A 19,833-nucleotide genomic window follows, 5' to 3' on the forward strand; every position below is an offset into this window, starting at 1 on the left:
CTAGTGGGCAAGATAATCAGGTGGATAGAGCTTCAACCAAAACAAGTGATTCTCGTGGCTCCTGAGTGGCCGCGAAGGCCTTGGTTCGCAGATCTTGTGAATCTGGCCTTGGATGGGCCCCTTCCCAATCTTCTGCGCCAGGGCCCTGTATTTTTCAATCAGGTGGATCACTTTTGTCTTGTGGGCTGGCTTTTGAGAGAAGACAGTTGAGGAAGAAAGGCTACCCGGAGGTGGTTATATCTACCCTGCTGCGGGCTCGGAATTCATCGACGTCACAGGCATATGCCTGTTTGGAAGGTCTTCAAGTCATGGTGTCAACCTCATGGGCTGCATCCTCGATGAGCTTCGGTGACACTGGTCCTTTCCTTTCTGCAGGATGGTCTCGACAAAGAGCTGTCTTACAATTCCCTGAAGGCTCAGGTTTCAGCTCTGGGATGTTTGAGGGGCCCTATCCAGGGGTTTTCCCTGGCGACTCATCCAGATGTGGTGCGCTTTCTCAGAGGAGTCAAACACTTGTGCCCACCGACTCACAGTCTAAACTCTGTGCTCCGGGCATTGTGCGAAGCCTCCTGTAAGCCACTGAAGAAAGCCACTTTGAAAGTTCTCATGCTGAAGATGTTTTTTTTGGTGGCTATTTGCTCCACCAGGAGGGTGTCGGAGCTTCAGGCCTTACTCTGCAGGGAGCCTTTTCTCCACATCTCGGATTCTGGAGTTTCGCTATGTACAGTTCCATCATTTTTACCTAGTCTCAGCCTTTCATCTGAACCAGTCTGTGGAGCTTCTAGCCTTTTTGGACGCTCAACTGAAGCAAAGGAGCTGAGGCGGCTGGATATTCGGTGGGCCTTGTTGCTCTATCTGGAAGTTACCAATGGGTTCCACTTATCGGATCACCTGTTTGTGCTGTGGCACGGTCCAAAGAGAGGCCAGAAGGTGTCCAAAGCTACTATCACTCGTTGGCTGAAGGAGGCTATTTCGCTGCATATATATATGCCATAGTCGACCAGTCTCGGATGGGATGAAAGCTCACTCCACCAGGCCACAGGCAGCCTCATGGGCAGAATGTCAGCTGGTCTCCCTACAGGAGATCTGCAGGGTGGCTACCTGAAAGTCTCTACACACCTTTTCCAGACACTACTGTTTGGACAGCCAGGATTCAGATGCTGGCAATTTCGGTGCCAGTGTCATTCGAGCAGTGGTCTCGTAGTCCCATCCTCCTTTGGAAAGCTTGGGAACATCCCAGCTGTCTGGACTGATCTGTGGTACTACAGCAACGAGAATTAGCAGATAAGAACCAATTTTCCTATATATCCCTATTACCCAGTCCCCTATACCACACTGTCATTCAATCAGAATTGAAAGTTAGACAGGAGCCACTATGATTTCATTCATTTATCTTTCCAAAAAAGCCATGCTGTTTCTAAGACTACAAGCTGCAAGGGACATTCATTCTGCTGCGGTGCTTCCAAGGAACGCAGAGTCGTGGTTGTCCTTTCTCAGCCTAGTACTGTGCCAGCTTACAGGAGTCGGCATCTGCAAAAGAAAAACAGAGCTTTTGCCTCCCCCACTCCCTTTCCTACACCAAACAGTACCAATTAACACCTCAAAGAGGGAGAATTTAGCAATTAGATTCTTAAACCAGCTGGAAAAAAACATTTGTCTGTTAACTATATGGCAGCAGATACATTTTTTAGTTCAAAATTATTTGACTTAATCCCCATCACTCCCCCTATCAAAAAAAAAACAACAAACCAATTACCCCCTTTTAACTTCCAAGGCAGTGATCTAAGACCCCCATATAATGCTCCATGCTGGGAAGGAAAACTTCCCCCCAAAATAAACCTCTCCCTGCCTGAAGGTCAGCAGGGAACATTCCTGCCCTGTGTGGCATATTTGAATAATAGCGCACCCTACTCTTGCTAAGTGGTTGGACAGGCCAAAACTATACTGTCTCTCTGAAAAGATGGGATCTAGGCCACACTACCAAACTGCATTACTTCCTGTCCATCCAATCTGAACACCTCTGCCTACAACAGGCACACATAAAGGGGCCGATGCAATATTATACAGGGAAAGCAGGCGCTGACTTTTCAGCGCCTGCTTTCTTAATGCACGCATGGCGCCTGCAAAGGGGGATGCCATGCAATAAACAAATTAGGGGGGTTGCGCAAGCAGGCGTTAATAGCTGAGTGATAAATGTGCGACTGAGATGCACATTTATTTTTTTGCATTTGGAGTGAATGAGTAATAGCCTCATTCACATGCATTTGCATGTGATGAGTGCTATCTTATTTACTCCTTATCGGATGTGGATTAAATAGGTGCTAATCTTCCTCTTGCATGAGGGGGTGGATTAGTGCCTATTTAACCCGCGACTCAGGTTATACCGTGCGCTTAGCTGAGTGCACTGTATTGTATCGGCCCTATAGTCCTCTGTTGGGCAGGGGAAAACCATGGATAGGGGGCCCTCTAAACTTTTTAAAATTGCTGTTAATCTTTCCTTGTAAGAAGTCTCATGCATTTTCTTTTTCCCCCATCTAGCTCTCACTGAGGACACATCATGCCTAACAGAACGTTTTCTCTTTCTTCTGCTAAGATCCGCTTCCATAGTTTGGTCCATATACTACAGTGGCTTTCTGTGCCCAAGTCAATGGCGTGAAACATCTTCAGGGCCAATGCCAGTCCTAGCCTTTGGGATTAGCAAAGCTGGACTGACCTGCACCCTCTGCCTGAAAGGGGCTGTCCAGCAGCAGTCCTAGCATCACCCATGCAGGGAGCTGTAGCTAGCCACTGAATTTGGGAAACATGCCTGGCAGCACCGATCACTAGCCAGACCCAAAAATCTCTGTTTTGTACTGAAAGAATTGTGATCAATCTGACAACGTTTACTGGCTTTTGGGATGGCACAATAGTTTTTAGTAGTTTAACATAAGTGTTTATCTAAAGCAGGTGTTGTAAATGAGCTTTCCAGGAGCTGTAGGTCTCTCTCTGTCCGGTGTTAGCGGAAACTGCTGTGGTTTCAAAGTACAAGAGCATTGGTGGATCATTCTGCTTTATCATAACTGCAAAGATTTCATGTTCTCTAAGACCAGTATGGCCTCCTGAGCTTTGCCATGCTTTGTACACACTGGTCTGCTCTGCAGCGATCTACAGTGGCAGAATGACACTTCACACCCTAGCAACCTCTTCCTCAAGGGAAAAAAACAAGCAAACCATTCAGACTCTTAAGCTGCTACTTCCATAAACAAGTCCTTTCAGCTTTCCTCTAGCAATGTTCATTCCCTTCCCAATCATGCCTCTCATTACACTGCTTTCAGCAACACCGGTGGCCCAGGAACTACCAACCCTCTTTCAGAAGTGGCAACAGGGGGCAAACCCCACGCAGGCCACAGTACCATTATTTAATATAAAATGAACAAAAAAAAAAAAAAGAGCCTGCAATGCATTCTAGGTGGTGCTCTGCACGATGGAATCATCCTCCGAAATGACATCTGGCTATCATGATGGCAAAAACCACAGGAAAACTCTGGGTAAGAGGAAGAGTTAAAGAGAAAGGGGGCAGGTCCTGCAACCAACCCCACCCTCTCACAGAATGCTTGGACACATTCTTAACTCTGAGCTCCCATCTCCATAATCTTGGGTAGTTGTAGAGCTGACTTTTGTAGTATGGAAAGCAAGACTACAACCCCCAATTTACAAAAAAATAAAAAAAAGTGGTGCTGGTTCACATCTCTCTGATAGCTGTGAATTAATTGGAGATCAGGTCTGATGCATAGAATCTTGACAGGCAAACATTGGCACTGCTGTGAAGAGATCTGCCAGCTTGTACATCATTTCCCTCAATGGTATACAAACTGTGCTCATATCCAATCACAGAACAAACAAGATGCAGAAAAACAAGTTGGTCCCTGAGTGCAAGGATTGTAACTGAGAGATGCAAGACTCGCTTGACCTAATTTCCCAAATTCTTCCCCCAATTCCTTTTTCCACCCTTCCCCACAAATTAACAGACATCTTTATTTTGGTAAAATAAAGGCCGCAGTTTATTATCAAGACCCGAGCCCACCAATTTAAATACAATATAACATTCCCCCCCCCTCTTGTAACATTTCAACTGTGCCCCCCACCTCTTCCAGTGGTAGAGCTCCCTCTGACATTGCCTCTGAGCATCGGCCCCCCTCTTGCTCATTGGCAATCTCGTGCAGCAGCCCCCCCACAATAGTTTTTAGTAGTTTAACATAAGTGTTTATCTAAAGCAGGTATTGTAAATGAGCTTTCCAGGAGCTGTAGGTCTCTCTCTGTCCAGTGTTAGCGGAAACTGCTGTGGTTTCAAAGTACAAGAGCATTGGTGGATCATTCACAAGATTCCCTCCCCCTTTCAACTTTTAACAATACAATAAAAATCAACAACATTTGGGCTCGGGTTTACCGCCATAAAACAATGACAACCTTTGTTGTCATTGTCGTCTCCCCCCCCCCCCCCCCCCCCCACTGCGGCCCATATCTTTCACAATCACCTGTTCCAAACCTTCCTGTATTGCATTATTGAACAAATCAATACCAATGTCCGATGAATGTACCCAATCTGATCTAAAGTATGCTGGAATAACCTCCCAAGCCCACTTGTGCTGTACCCAAAAACCCCATGCCTCACTAACCACTTGCCAATTTGTTTATTCAACTTTTTAACACCCCTATACCATAATGGAGACCTTAGAAATTTTAACCGCACGATTATGTCCGACCACTCCAACTGTGTGACCGGCGTCATATTCATCAAAGTGCTAAAATCCTTCTTGATTTTGGCAATCAAATCCTTACATGACCCTCTCCCCAATATCATTACCCCCCAAGTGAATCAACAAAATTTTTGGAAGATCATTCTCCAAAACACATTCTTGCAGGAAAGATAATAGACCATCCCATGATGGCTAAGCCATTGGATGCTCCAGTTCAGCGCTTCCAGTTCGAGATTTGTTCCGTATGGCCTCTGTTCCGCTCTATTCTGCGCCCAATGTATAAAAGAATGGCCCACGACCCAGACACATTCTTGTTTCCCCCGAACTTTCTTCCTTTCTGTAAAAAACACACAACAATTAATGCCTGCACAAAATTCTCGCCTTCCCTTCCCCTGCTCCGAACTTTATTTCAATCCCTTTTCCCTTCACATTTCTTTTTTATTGTCCCTGTCGAACGTAAGACATGAAGGCATTAGACTTCCAGCGCCCTATTGATTGTATCGCTCCACTAGACAAACCGCTCTCAGCTGCGGAAGTCGCTGCTCCAATCCGAAATGAATGCGAAGTGAAATGCTGCGTATTCCAACCCAAGAACCTCAGCGCTTTCTTCAAAACTTGTACGAACTGATAAACTGTCAATGGCAACCCATCTTCGTGTACCAGCGATAAACCCCCTACCCTAGGACTCACTGCCACGAAACGCTGCACATTTCGTACAGGGCACACACACCTATCTACCGCTGGGACTAACGTTACATATTGTCCCTTGCCATATTGATCGACCTTGGAGCGATGTATGCAAATTGTCACGGCGCTACTGCAAACCCACACATTCTCAACTTTTAAACCCATTCCCGAAGCATTCGATTTAGAAGAGGCGACAAGCTCCCGCACTCGCATTTCCCCAAAAAATGCTAACACGAACGCTGTCTGAAACAAAATCATTTCGTATTCAGACCAGCATACTTTCTGCAAACATCCCACAATTACCCGAAGGTCCTCGTAACGTATAGGAAGCCTCCTATCTGGAGACAAACCTTTCTCCCTTTTCCACCCACCTAAAATTCTTTTAACCAAAAAACCCGTCACTGGATTACCCCATCCATTCAATTTTTGAAAGAATGAAAATCCCGCTAAATGCAAACGCACTGCTGTCAAAGAATATCCCATATTCTTTGCCCACAGTATAAATCTAACAATTCCTTCCTCTTCTGCCCGACCACTCCTCCATCCCTCTTTTTCTAGATACTGTACTACCACCCTGTATCCTCTTGTATATGAGTTCCAAGTTGATGGAACCAACGACTTCCGAATCAACGTCCAAGCTGCAACCGACCCAACCGCCACATATGGTTTGGAAACTGCTCTCCTTCCAAATTTGCTCTCAGCGCCAATTCTCGGAAGTCCTGCCACTTACAATGAGATAGCAGATGCACTATCATGTTCAATTCACCTGGCACATGCCTCGCTCGAATAGTTAAATTCAACTTTAAACACAGGAAAATTAATTCTCTCAATAACTCTGACACTCTTGGACATTTAGCAGACTGTCTATTAATAACTTTGAACCACCCCCAGATTATCACACCAAAGCAGGACTTTCCTGTTCGCTAACTGTCTCCCCCATAAACACAACGCTACAACTATTGGGAACAATTCTAAAAAATTAATGTTCTTAGTCAACCCTTCCGCCTTCCACTCTTCTGGCCACTTTTCAGCACACCACTTTCTTTGGAAATAAACTCCAAAACCAAATCCTCCTGCCGCATCCGTATATAACTCCAATTCGCTATTAGATACTTCAGCCTTTTGCATAATACATACCCCGTTAAATGAATCCAAGAAAGCCTCCCACACTCCCAACTCATCTTTTACCCTGCAAGTCACTCTAATAAAATGATGACTAGCTCATACTCCTACTGTCGTGCTAGACAACCTCCTAATAAATGCTCGACCCATTGGAATCACCCTACATGCAAAATTTAGTGCACCTATGAGCGACTGCATCTGTCTTAACGTGACTTTCGATAACCTACGTATCCTCTGTACTAACTCTTTCAATCTGTCCACTTTCTCGACCGGCAAACGCGCTTCCAATGTTACCGAATCTAGCTCAATACCTAAAAATACTAACCTCGATACTGGGCCCTTCGTTTTCTTAACCACGACCGGTACTCCGAACTTATCTGCTACTTGCAAAAATCCTTCTAATTGCTTCTGACATATATCAGTCTCAGCCGGACCCACAAACAAAAAATCGTCCAGGTAATGCAAAATCCCCCCGCCTCCTGTCCTTTGTTCTACAACCCATTGCAGGAAAGTGCTGAACGCTTCGAAAAAAGCACACGACACTGCACAACCCATCGGCAGACACTTATCTATATAATACCGACCTTCAAAACTGAAACCCAACAAAGGGAAGCAACTCGGATGAATGGGCAGGAGCCTAAAAGTCGATTCAATATCCGCTTTGGCTAATAAAGCTCCCTGTTCTGCTGATTGCACTAAACTAACAGCCTCATCAAAGGAAGCATAACGAACAGAACAAAATTCCCGAGATATATAATCGTTCACAGACTTGCCTCTCAGGTGGGATAGATTCAGGATAAAGCGGAACTTACCCTGCTCCTTCTTTGGAATAACTGCAACTGGAGACAAGTGCATATTTACATAAGGTTGCAAAACAAACGGCCCCGCCACCCTCCCTAGTCTAATTTCTGCCGCTATTTTTTCCTTTACAATAATTGCATGTCTACTAGCGGACTGTGCATTCCTGCCTTTTTCCCCCCTACCAGGTCCCACGTAAGGAATAACAAAACCCTCTTTAAACCCTTCAAATAAAAATTTTGCGGCCTTTCGATTAGGATAACTCTCCAGCCAAGGGTTCATTCCTTGTAAAGAGACTGGAGAGTCCGCCAACCGACACCATTCTTCAAACTTTTTCCCCCCGTCCTCGGGTTCCACTAGCTCCTTGCCCACATTTAATGGCTGGATGCGCTCCTCCACAGGTAGAACAAGCGTGTCTGAACTTACAATCAGGGAACAAGCAGACCGCTTTGTTAAATCGCCAACATGTGTCATTCCCTCCCACTCCGAGCTTACTTCCCTGAATGCCCTTACTAGATTGTCCTCCCGTCCGAAAGGAATGCCCGACCCCGCTACTACTTCCCGACCCAACTCCCCCTCCCAAGCCGCTACTCCCTAAACCTGTCGATTTGGCCCCACTAGACCCTTTATATGTCATTTGTGTTAACCACAAATTAATATCTTGGGATCCCCAAGACATCACTTTGCTACCTGCCATCTTGTCCCTGAATTTCTCATCGTTGTTGAGCCAAGCCCAACCTTCATAATCCCGGAACGCACCCAGAATGCTATCTGCATAAGATAATAAAGCTCCATATTGTGATGAATCATAATGACCCACCACGCTAGCAAGCCTTAAAAACCCCCGTACCCAGTTCACAATATTCTTTGCTACCTTAACGCCCCCTGACGTATTATGCTTCTTTTTATCCTTCTTTTTGCTCCTCTTAATTCCCCTCCTCCCTTCCAATAATCTAAAAATATTTACATATCTTCTCTTACGTATCCTTCTGCGAAGCTTCCTCGGTACCCCTTCCCATAACTCTGCCAAAGTAGCACTTGCTGAATGACCTACCCCATGCAAAGGCCCTTCCTCTAACACTGCTTTGTACCTGGGACCTGACTCTGAAGAATCCTCAGATGAATCTGAACCACTGGACGAAGAACTAGAGGAAGGACTTTTCTTTCTCCTTTTCGCCTTACTTTTATTACTCTTCCTCACATGTACTTTCTCACCTGAACTTAATGATACATCATTCCCATGCCCGGCTGCGATTTTCCGTTCACCCCTTTCCACGCTGTTGCGCTCCTGACTGGCCGCCTCTCTTGTGAAATCCCTTTCTGTCCAAGCTTCTTGACACGACGTCCCAGGCAGGGGTTCTTCCTCAGGTTCTGAAATAAAAGATACCTCTCTTCTCCTACTATCCCCTTCTAACCTGTCCCTCTTGCATTTAAGCTCCCTGAACTTTGTCCTTCCTGAGCCCAAGTCCGGTAAGTTACTCCTTATTTGGACCGGGGGAGCCGCTAACTCCTCGGGACCATAGCTGGGCACTATACCTGAAGGCCCAACAGCTTTCTCCCTCCATACCGGCCAGCCTCCAAAACATTCCTGATCTACCAAATAATTACTCCCCCGTTTTGACAACTCCTGACGCCACAACTCCTCCCTTTCTGCGTCCTCCTCATACTCTAACCTGTCACCCCTCCCCCTGGAACAATCTACTAAACTACTTTGACTCACCGGTACAGGCATCATCTCTCGAGGAAGCCTCCCTCTCCCCTTGCTTGCTACCCCTAGCTGAGCGAAACTCCTTCTCACACCCACCTTCCCAGGCAGTACAGCCTTTTTTCCTGCTCCAGGATATTTATTAGCCATTAACTTATGTTCATGTACACCCAGCACACTTTGATTCATCCTCCCACCCAGAACACTACTAGTACCCCACACCCCTCCCCTCCCCACACCACTTGAATGCTGCCTAGTCCTGCCCCTGGCTGAGGGACCCTTCAGCGCTGCGTGCTTGCCCTTGTTCACTTTAATATGCTCGATAGACAGACCCTCAGGACGCGCCACCCCCATTGACTCATTATCCATATGGCCGCGTGAAGGGGAACGCCCGCCCTCGGACAGGAAGCTGAAGTCGAGAGCCGAGGCATTGAGGGAAACCTCCGCCACGTCTCCCACAGGCTCACAGCTGGGAAGGAAGCAGACAGGCTATCAGCCTCAGTGGACTCGGGGCCGCTCTCCCCCGAGTCTGCTGGCATGTTACCGGGAGGAAATTGGCCCGAGGAGCCTGTGAGGGAGCCGCAAGCGCAGAGTACAACATGGCCGCCGTGCTAGCAGGGCCGGCTACCGGCGACGGGGTGCGCGTGAGCAGGCGGGGGTGAGCCGAGGCTGCAGGAGGAGAGACGAGGGGGAGAACCGCCGCTGGCGGCCCGGGGGGGCCTCCGAGGGTCGCGGCCACGATCCCTCACCTTCTTAGGCATAACGGGCAGAAGGTAAGGTTATCTGACAGATTTTATTATTATATTTTTTATTTTTAAATGCCCAAACCGCCAAAACAAGATTGCAATACAATGAGAAACCTGTTTTTTGTTTTTTTAAACGCTATAATTCCGCTTCAAAGGCACTATACCGAACCCTGCGATCCCCAAAAGCCTCGACCTGCTGCCTCAGCCGTTCACCGACTGAGCGCGAAACCACTTCACATCCTACCTCATAACTCCATTAACCAATCCCTGCTTCCCATTTCAAATTTCCCACATCCTATTGGCCTTTACCTCCTCCTTACCCCCCTTTTCTACACATCTTTTCCTAACTGCTCATTCCCATCGCTCGCTTGTCTCGTTATATTCGCAGCGTGAGACAAGCTCGCCCTGCTTTAACTTACAAAAAAACAAACAAACCCAACATGCACAACCAGCCATGCATCATTCTATATCCCCGCCAAGAAACATCCCCCACTCCTGAAATGAAGGGCCACAGGCCAGAGCCTTTTGCGTATGCTGAAGGGCAGAGTAATCAATACAAGGATGTTCACACGAGGAAGTGGAAAGTGGTCAAATATAAACACAAGACATTTCAACAAAACATTCTCTCTGTTGCACAGACCAGCTATGCTTATCATGGTATTTACTCCTAGCCTCCCTGCTTCTATAATCCCAGCTGGATCCTGTCAGGGAGCTTAGGTTGTGTGGATTGGGCAACGTGCAGGAGTCAAGGAAAAAATAAACATCAGAAGGAATACCACTTTTTATTGAAAGTTATTTTTATCTTTAAAAGCACATATCGTACTATATGACAGTGGTAGCTGAGCACTGCAACGCAGCCAGCATCTCACTGGCTGGGCTGAAATGTCCCTTAAACAGCTCTCAAGCTGCACCAGATGCCTGCAGTGGGCAGGGGTGACCGCACTTACCCAGGGAACAGGCTAGCTGAATTTCCAACACCGGTCATAGATTCTTGTGCCCCTTACAATTACCAAATTTCAGAACCAAAGACAGCCAACCATTCCCCTGCTGAACTGCCAAGCACAATGGAACAGAACAGACTATGAGACCATTATTATTTTACTTCTGAACCTGATGAACTAAGGAGATGAGAGAGAAAAAGTGACTTTGCTTAAGAGCACCTGGAATTGATGGCAGACCTGGAGTAGGAAAGGGGGGTCCTCCTGCCTCACGGTCTTGGGGGGAGCTCTTGTGGCCTCCTCCTCCCTCCCCCCACCTCCACAATCCTTCCTGAGACAGCAGTTATGACTGAAATTCAGTAGGACCCCCAGGTCCTACATTCCTGCAAATAGAACTACATCCTACCACAGTAAAGTTGATTTGCAGGAAGAGGAGACATCCATGACAAGGCAGGGGTCAGGTGAACCCCCCCACACTTACCCATGACAGCAGTGCCTTCCCTCAAGAGCGTTATTGCTATGGTAACAGAAAAACTAAGATAAAAAGCATCCTTCCATTTCCTGGGTTTTGAAGCCCATTCTGCTCCTACCAGAATCTCACATGCTGTCCTGCTGATGGAAGAGACCCAAGGATGCATCTTAAGAACTTTCATTTGTGACTCTTGACACGTCTGTCCCCCTACCCCTAGTTCTCCTTCCTCCCTTGCCTAGAAGACTGCAACTGTAAGATTTCCAAAAACCCAGTATGGGAGCTGCCCTGATCCTAGCCAGTGACTACTGTTCCAGCGTGAAGCTTGCTAGCAGCCCCCCTTCCCCCCCCCCCATCTGATTGACTTCTCTGCCTGTGTTTTCTGACAAACTCACACCAGAATCTTGATAGTCAATACATCCCTTTCTTTAAAAAGATTTACAGTCCATTATCAACATACAGCAGAGCAGTCTCTCTTTGGTAATACAAGTCTGTTAAGGTAACCATTCAAAGATAAATGTTTTGAGAATAAAATAGATCGATGGGGTTGCAGGCTCATCCATGAACTCTGGCCCCAAGCTCATCGGATGGGAAAGTCTATCTGCAGCTACAGCTAGGACCCGCCTTGCTCAACATGGTCCTTCAGCGTCAGGCTGCAGCCAAAAACACCTTTTACTTTGTTGGGTGGCAATGAAGTCGGTCATGGAAAATTTAGGTCCATGACAAAAAAAAAAAAAGAAAAAGAAAAGAATATCCCAGACCCTTTTTTGGGCGCTACTCCTTTCTAACTCGACCAATCACAAGGCATGCCTGTCTCCTTCATTCACTCTCCCCCAGCCCTGTCCGTTTACACAGAAGGGCTTTCAAGGCACCCAGGAAGGCCTACTCACACCTTAAACATGGGCTCTCGCCTGAAAGTCAATAATTTAGGTAGATCTCTGCCAGGGGGCTCAATTTTCATCCTGTGTGAATGTTCTCCCCCCACTATCCAATAGAAAACAGCCAAGAAACAGCTCTGGAGACTCTTACTCATGCTGAGAGTGACAAAGGGGAAAATGGCCACACTCTTCACCAAAGGGGGAACACTAGAGTCCTCTAGCCATTAACTATTTCAATTTAAAAACAAAATATGTTTTAGTTTCAAACACCCTATATCCCCTTCTCTGCCCCCCCACTCCAAAAAAAAAAATGATAAAGCAAAAAGCTGCCAACTTCTCCCACAATATTATTCTTCATAAACAGTACATCCATTTTCCATTTCCAGACTCCATCATAATGGACACAGGCACCTCCAAACCCAAAAGGAATCTCACTGTAATAACACCCGACAGCTACTGTTGACCCTTCAAATCTTCCCCCGACAATTAACCACCCTGCAAATGAGGCAAGGTCCTCTCCCCTTGCAGCTCTCTGGCCAGAGGATACCAACCCAGCGAGCCTGCAATAAAAATTATCCTTCCCCCCCCCCCCCCCCCCCCCCCCCCCCCCCCCAATCAATTTGCCCCTCCACCATGTCCAGGCTGGACAGTAAGTGCTGTTAGACTCAGGACCCTGTTCCTCAGAATGGTCCTGAACGTGCTTTATCCTTTTTATTGATGCATTTATTTATTTTTTTCCCCTCCCCCTTGACAACAGAAGTCATCTTCAGTGGAAATTCTCTTTTTCCTGTCCTCTTCAACTGGGTTAGCGATGCTTGCAGGAAATCGGCCCCTGACCAGGAACTGTACTGAAGAATCCTGTTATTGCTTGATCAAGCCGCCATCGCCCTCGCTCATGAAGCGCTTACGGCCCCTTAAAAATTAAAGGGGAAGGGGTGAGGAGAAAATACAAAAAAAAAAAAAAGTTTAGAAGTGAGAAAGGCAAGTTCAGGCTAGTTTTATTTTATTTAAAAACTTTTCTATACCGTCGCTAAGTTATATACCATCGCAACGGTTTACAAATAGGCACATAGACTAAGTTAAGTAAATGTAGGATATCGTACATTCTAACAGGTGCCAATAAGTTTGGTTACAATTTCATAAATAAAATCATTATTTGAGTAATGTTGGTCAAGTCCAGGTGTATTATTGAGTTACTATCGCTTTGAAATATTACTTCTTAAATGTAGGATTGAGTAAATTCATTCTCATCTGCATTACCCTGTACTTTCATTCTCTACCCTCCACACTCTTTAGTGAAGGCTTTTTTAAAGAGCCATGTTTTTAGATTTTTCTTAGAAGTTTTGAGGTTATTCTGTAATCTGAGTTCGGGGGGCATCGTGTTCCATAGTATGGGCCCAGCCAATGATAAAGCCCTTTCTCTCACTTGGGTTAATTTTGCTGACTTTACTGCAGGGATTGTTAGTAGTGCTTTGTTTGCTGAGCGGCATTTGTTTTTTGTTTCCGTTCTTTAAGCCTCAATTTAACTGTGCAAGAACCACCCTAGTCGTATCTGCAACTTCCAAATCTCCCGCACAAAACAGAAAGATGCTGGCACTGAAGACTGCAAAGTCCACCCAGTCTCTTCCCCCTAACTGCTGCAATACCTCAATCTTTGCCTTCAGAAGTAGTCAGGCCCCAGTCACTGAAGGGTGGCAAACAGGTTTGGGTTCCAGCATATCTCTAATTAATATTCATCATCTATATCTGCCTACATTTTGTTTATCCTGAAAATCAGAAACATTCATGACCATCAAGGACTTGTGCTCTGGCTTTACTGTCACCCACAACTGGCTATCCTCTGTGGGGATCCCACGCTTTCCTGAATTCTTTTTTTTTTTTTTTTTTTGGTCATCAATTTTCTCTTTTTGTTGTCCATTGTTGGACGCTGTAGTTCTTCCTTTTACCTTTTTCTCCTCCAACTCAAATCGGGACCAGGGCTGGGCACAGGTGCTAGGAGCCTTCATTCACAACTAGCAGGGGGTTTTTACTTATTTTAGGAGGCCCTCCCTCCTACCCTTCCTAGTCTGGTGATTAGCAGCAACCAGTGCCGAGGCCAAGAGCCCTCCAGAGCCCTGCATCATGGCCCCTAAAGCCAAGGTGAGGTGCAGGCACTTTAGAGTCTGAGAATTTCCTTCTCCAACACTTGAGTATCCTTCACACTGTATGCATTTTGATTATTTGGGGGGGGAAGAGAAACAAAGATAAAAGAAAAGTTAAGGAACAGACTCTGCTCTATTTAAATCCTCTTAAAAAAAAAAAAAATCAGTTAGCCATAAAAAAAAAAGAGCAAAAAGCTTTAATAAACCATAAAATATTAAAACATACCCCTATAACTTATTGTAAATAATAGAGTATACCCTGTATAAAACAAAACAAAAAAACATGAGAACCAGTTCACAAACACACATTAAAAAGAAGTCCCAATATGGCCATCTTTATGTTTCAGCAAGCAGTGCCTACTTCACAGGAATCTACTGCGGTAACATAAAGTAGGACCTTCTCTTCTGCATTGTGAGAGCTGGAAATTCGAGAGGAATGAGCAAGCCAACAGAACAGCTTCAGTGTACATTCGTGTTACTTCTTTTTATTTAAACTCGCCAGACATGGCACTCAACTAAAAAGACAAAGAAAACTCACATGTGACGGCCATCCCATATGTAAATATACATATTGTTACACTAATGGACTCCCACAAGCATCAAACAGCTTCCAGAACAATCCCCAAATGTTATCATACAGCTCCATCTGATCTTTCAACAGGTGTGTCAGTTTTTCAATTCATGCACTGTCATGTACCTGTGCCCACCAATGTGCCACAGTTGGAGTTGACTTCCATTTAGTCACTATTACAAATCTAGCTTCCACTAACATAAAGGTGGATTTGTTTTTTCTTCAATGTTCCAATTCCTTTATCATCCCACCACCTTAACATACTCAGTTCCGGAGTTAAAGTGAAAGGCACATCTTCCATTTGTCCAATCAAGCGTTGAATTCTCCCCCAGAAGGACCGCACCGTTGGGCATTCCCACCACATGTATGTAATATACGATCCCACTTGTCCATAGCCCCTCCTCCAAAGAGGAGACGAAGTGAAGCAGAACTGATTGAAAACAGTAGATAGAGATATGTGCGTGCGTATAACTAGTTTAACTATAAGTTCTACCCTACGGGTGCACATTAAGGACTTATGCGCTTTGTGCCAAATCTTTTTCCACTCGACCACCTCAAAGTGATGATGTAAAGCAGTTTCCCCACTGATTCTCTGCAGTTAACGAGGGCTCTTTTTGCAAAGTCATCCTGATAAGAGCTCTGTATAATACCAAGCTAGGTTTACGATATATTGGGCCTGGCATCAGAGCTTGTTCAACTGAACCGGGGGCTACCCAGACCCACCCTTCAACACTACAATATTTAGCTCCTGTACCAACTTGCCATAATAGGATCGCGTCTGTTCTGGTATCTCAAACTCATCCGGGAGGTCCACAAAAAATTTCAATGGCCTGTCTTCATCCATATGTCCCAGACATCTTAAATCTGCCTCCCACCATTGCTTGGCTTCCGCACTAAAAGTATTAATTGAAAGCGCAGGGTTATTCCACAAGGCAGAAAGGGCAGGCAGACCCTTGCTTCTCAATCCTAAACCCCTATACAGAGACACCCACACCCATACTGTACAAGCAATAAAGGGACTCCTCCGACTAGCCCGTCTTCCCCCAATAGACATTGGGGTTTGTAAGATAATGTACATAAGATCTATCTCCCCTGCCAATACAACTTCCAAGGAGTACCAAGGTATGGTTTTATCTTTATGTAGCCATGTACACAGACTCAACAACCTGGCAGCCCAGAAATAAGCCTGCAGGTCTGGGAAGGCCATACCCTCCTTCCCTCCCTCGGTCTCCACAAAGTTTGCATCCTCACCCTTGGCGGCTTTCCCTCTCTCAGAAAACTTGAGTACCCCCAATTACCATATGAAAGAAGCTATCCAGCAAAAAGCATGGTACATGTTGGAACAGATAAAACAATCTAGGTAAAACATTGTTATAAAAATGATTCACCCTTCCTGCCCAAGATAAATAAAGCCCCTTCCATTTTTTTAAATCACTCTTGATCTTAGTAATCACTGGTGCATAATTTATCTTATAGAATTCACTAGCCAAATGAGGAACATAAATGCCCAGATATTTAATAGATTGGAAACCTTTAAAAAAAGCACCTCAAACAGACAGAACATCACTCAGGGCACAAGTGCCAATGAGAGATAACTCTGACTTTTGATAATTAAGATGGTAACCGACACCCTTCCCAAAATTTGACAGTATCTGCAGCAAATGGGGTCCTGACTTAGGCCTGGACAGGAACAAAAGGACATCGTCCACATATAGAGAAATATGTTTCTTAACCTCCGCCCAGATTCCTTGCAAAAAGAGATCTGCTTGTATCTGACTTGCCAATACTTCAAAAGCAAGGCTGAAAAGTAGTGGCGACAGCTGGCACCCCTGCCAAGGACCTTTCTGGATAGGGAAAAAGTCTGACAAATACCCATTAGTGAATACCCGAGCCCTGGATTTCGCATACACTGCTTTCACCCATTGACAAAACTGATCCAGGAGACCAAACTTCCCACGCACTGCAAATAAGTATGACCACCCCAGCCTGTCAAACACTTTCTCTGCGTCCAAGCTAATCACCAAACCCGGGATCTTCTCTTTTTTCACCAGTGAAATGACATCAATAAGGCGTCTGGTGTTATTTATAGCAGAACATCCTTTAATAAACCCTGTCTGGTCCGTGCCCACCAAATCCGTCATACAGCTCTCCAAGCTGATCTGCAGTACTTTAGCATGAATCTTAACATCTACACTTAGAAGAGAGATGGGACAATAAGCTTCAGGATCCAAGCCGTCCCTTCATGGCTTGGGAATCGCTGCAATTTATCGCATCTGTAAGAGTACCAGTCTGATCTGGGAAGCATTGTAGATGATCAAAAACACATTTTAGTGGTCCAACCAGAAAGCCTTTGTAAAATTCTATGGGCAACCCATCTGAGTCTGGGATTTTTCCACTAGGCAGCTTCTGCATTGCAGCCTGAATTTCTAATGTAGTTATTGGCGCCACCAATCACTCTCTTGTCTGTTACCTTGGGCAGCTGTACTCCATTAAGAAACTTTCCAATTTCCCCATCCCACACAAGGTTTTCTGCGGAATACAACTGAGCAAAAGAGAACTTAAACTGATTTCCTTTGGGGAGTGAGTGATAGTCCCATCTTCCTTTCTAATCCTTGTTATCGGAGCCTTTTCATGTTTACGCCTTAGTAAACAGGCAAGCATCGCTCCTGCTTTATTTCCATTCCAGAGCCCTTAATTTCTCCCTAAGCAACCCAACCCCCCAGCTGCCCCCCAGACCCAATATTTTGCATAATGAAATAGGACGACCCCCCCCCCCCCCCCCATTCTGGTCCTAAACAGAGAAAATTAACCCTATACCAGCATCAGGTGCTTTTATATATTCAGCAGCAACTGGACTAAACCAGAAAAAACAAACTATAAGAAAAAGGATATGAGTGTAAAAGCTTCCAGGCACAGCATCTGAAATTTCTTCTCTATGCTTCTATAAGTAGGCCTCACTTCCTCCACTGATCACGGCACAGCGGCTGAAGCCTCCTCGGGATGCTTTTGCAGAAAATCCTGTACCTCCTTTACTGATCCAAATATGGTGGCTTTCCCAGGTCAAACTACTCTCAGTCTGGCAGGGTAGAGCATGGCATACGCTAGGCCTTTCTTCTGTAGTTCTCTCTTCCTCTGTACATTGGCCAAGTAATCCTGAAAAATATAAATTCTTTGCCCCATGTAGCTCAGTACTTTTTGCCATCTACTTGCCTCAACAAAACGGGACTTATCTCTAAAATTTTGCACCCGAAGAATCAGCACCCACGGTTTTCCATTCTTTCAGGGGCGGTGCTAAGGCCCTGTGAGCCCAATCCAACTTAATTCGGCCATTTTTGAAATATAAATTTAAAAGCATTGATATCCAAGTGGAAAGAAACTTCACAGCATCCAAGTCTTCAGTTTTGTCAGGCAAGCTGACGATTCTCAAATTATTCCTCCTTGCAGAATATGAATGGTGAGTTGGGACTGAAATGATGTATTTACCTTTTTTTAGAATGATACATTGAGTAGGTTGTCTGCAATTATGTTCATTATATTGTCTGGAGGGGATTTTTTCTGCATCACCTGCATATGTAGCATATTTTATTAATAGTTGTGGAGTTGCAGATTTGGAGTATAGAGGTACAATGGGGTATATATTTTCTTTAATTTTGCATATTTATATTGAGAGAGTAAGCCACTGAAATGGTATAAACATACTGAGTTACTTGATTCAAGTAACATAAGTACACTGAAGCTGTTCTGTTGGATTTCTCATTCCTCTTGAATTTCCATCTCTCACAATGCAAAAGAGAAGGACCTACTTTATTTTACCTCAGTAGATTTCCGTGAAGCTGGCACTGGTTGCTGAAACATGAAGACAGACATATCGGGACTTCTTTTTAATGTGTTTTTGTGAACTAGATCACATATTTTTGAGTTTTATACGAGGCATGTTATAATATTTACAATAAGTTACATTGATATGTTATGGTTTAAGTTTTTTGATCGTTTAATGGTTTATATATAGTGATAACTTAAATCATGAGACCAAACAATTTGCAAGTACAAAACTCTCTGTTTCCTTTTATCTTTCTGCCATATTTTTCCCCTTTTGATTTGTGTGGTGGATGTACTTCTATTTTATGTATTGTATTTTGACTACATAGGGATTGCATTTTCTCCTTCCTTTTTGTACTATACTCTAAATCCAACTACCTCCCCCTTTCCCAGATTTGCAGAAATAAAGTTCAGCATACTAATTTGGCAAACCCATGAAACATTTTGTAGGATTGTTGAATCAGTTTACAAACTTTTTTTTCTGTAAAGTTCACATATTGCTTCTACTCCTGAATACCCCATTATTAACACATTTCTATAAACAGTATTAGGTGCTTGTATCACAACTCCTTGCTTCCAAAGTACATTGGCTAATTCTAGTATTATAGCAAGATCACACATTATGCATCCAACAAACCCAAAGTTAGAAAAAGGATTTCACTTATTTAAAAAAAACAAACAAGGTAAAGTGTCTACCTCCATCTGCATTTGTTTTAAATCCAAAACTTCCTACTAGATGTCACAAATATAGGAGGACAGTTTACAATAAGATACTAGTCAGATTTCAGCAAGTACATCATGTGTTTCTTTGGTAATCAGTTCACAATTCAACTCACTTGCAACCTACAAGTCAATACTAATTTGAAACAATGGTGGCTTTGAAACCACCTTACTGCAGAGATCCTGGTTAAAGGGGGGATAAGTCTCATGAATCTTCTATTTTAGCGGTAGGTAACTCTGGACCTAGAGTGCCACAAACAGGTCTGGTTTTCAGGATATCCACAATGAATGTTCATGAGATATAGTTGCATGCACTGCCTCCATTGTATACAAATCTACCTTATACATATTCATTGCAGATATCTTGAAGACCAGCTCTGTTTGCGGCACTCAAGGACCAGAGTTACCTACCCCTGCTTTTTTTTAAATCATGGGGAGGACAATTTTCAAAAAGTCATTTACCCAGGTCAAGGGTTATCTGAAAATTTCTGACTCTTAACCCG

At 44.6% G+C, this 19,833-nt stretch overlaps 1 protein-coding gene across 4 annotated transcripts in view; it reads right to left on the reverse strand.

Annotated features, from left to right (window-relative positions):
- Positions 1 to 10,557: 10,557 nt before the first annotated feature.
- Positions 10,558 to 19,833, reverse strand: part of LOC115087901 (programmed cell death protein 4-like) — a 54,383-nt gene continuing 45,107 nt past the window's right edge. For all 4 annotated transcript variants that reach the window (XM_029595641.1, XM_029595635.1, XM_029595627.1 and 1 more), the window contains exon 11: positions 10,558 to 12,992. In XM_029595641.1, coding sequence (XP_029451501.1) covers positions 12,941 to 12,992 — 52 coding nt within the window. In that variant the 3' untranslated portion in view covers positions 10,558 to 12,940. The remainder of the gene's footprint in view (positions 12,993 to 19,833) is intronic.

The sequence above is a fragment of the Rhinatrema bivittatum genome, chromosome 1 (genome assembly GCF_901001135.1).
Source record: "Rhinatrema bivittatum chromosome 1, aRhiBiv1.1, whole genome shotgun sequence".
Lineage (NCBI taxonomy): Eukaryota > Metazoa > Chordata > Amphibia > Gymnophiona > Rhinatrematidae > Rhinatrema > Rhinatrema bivittatum.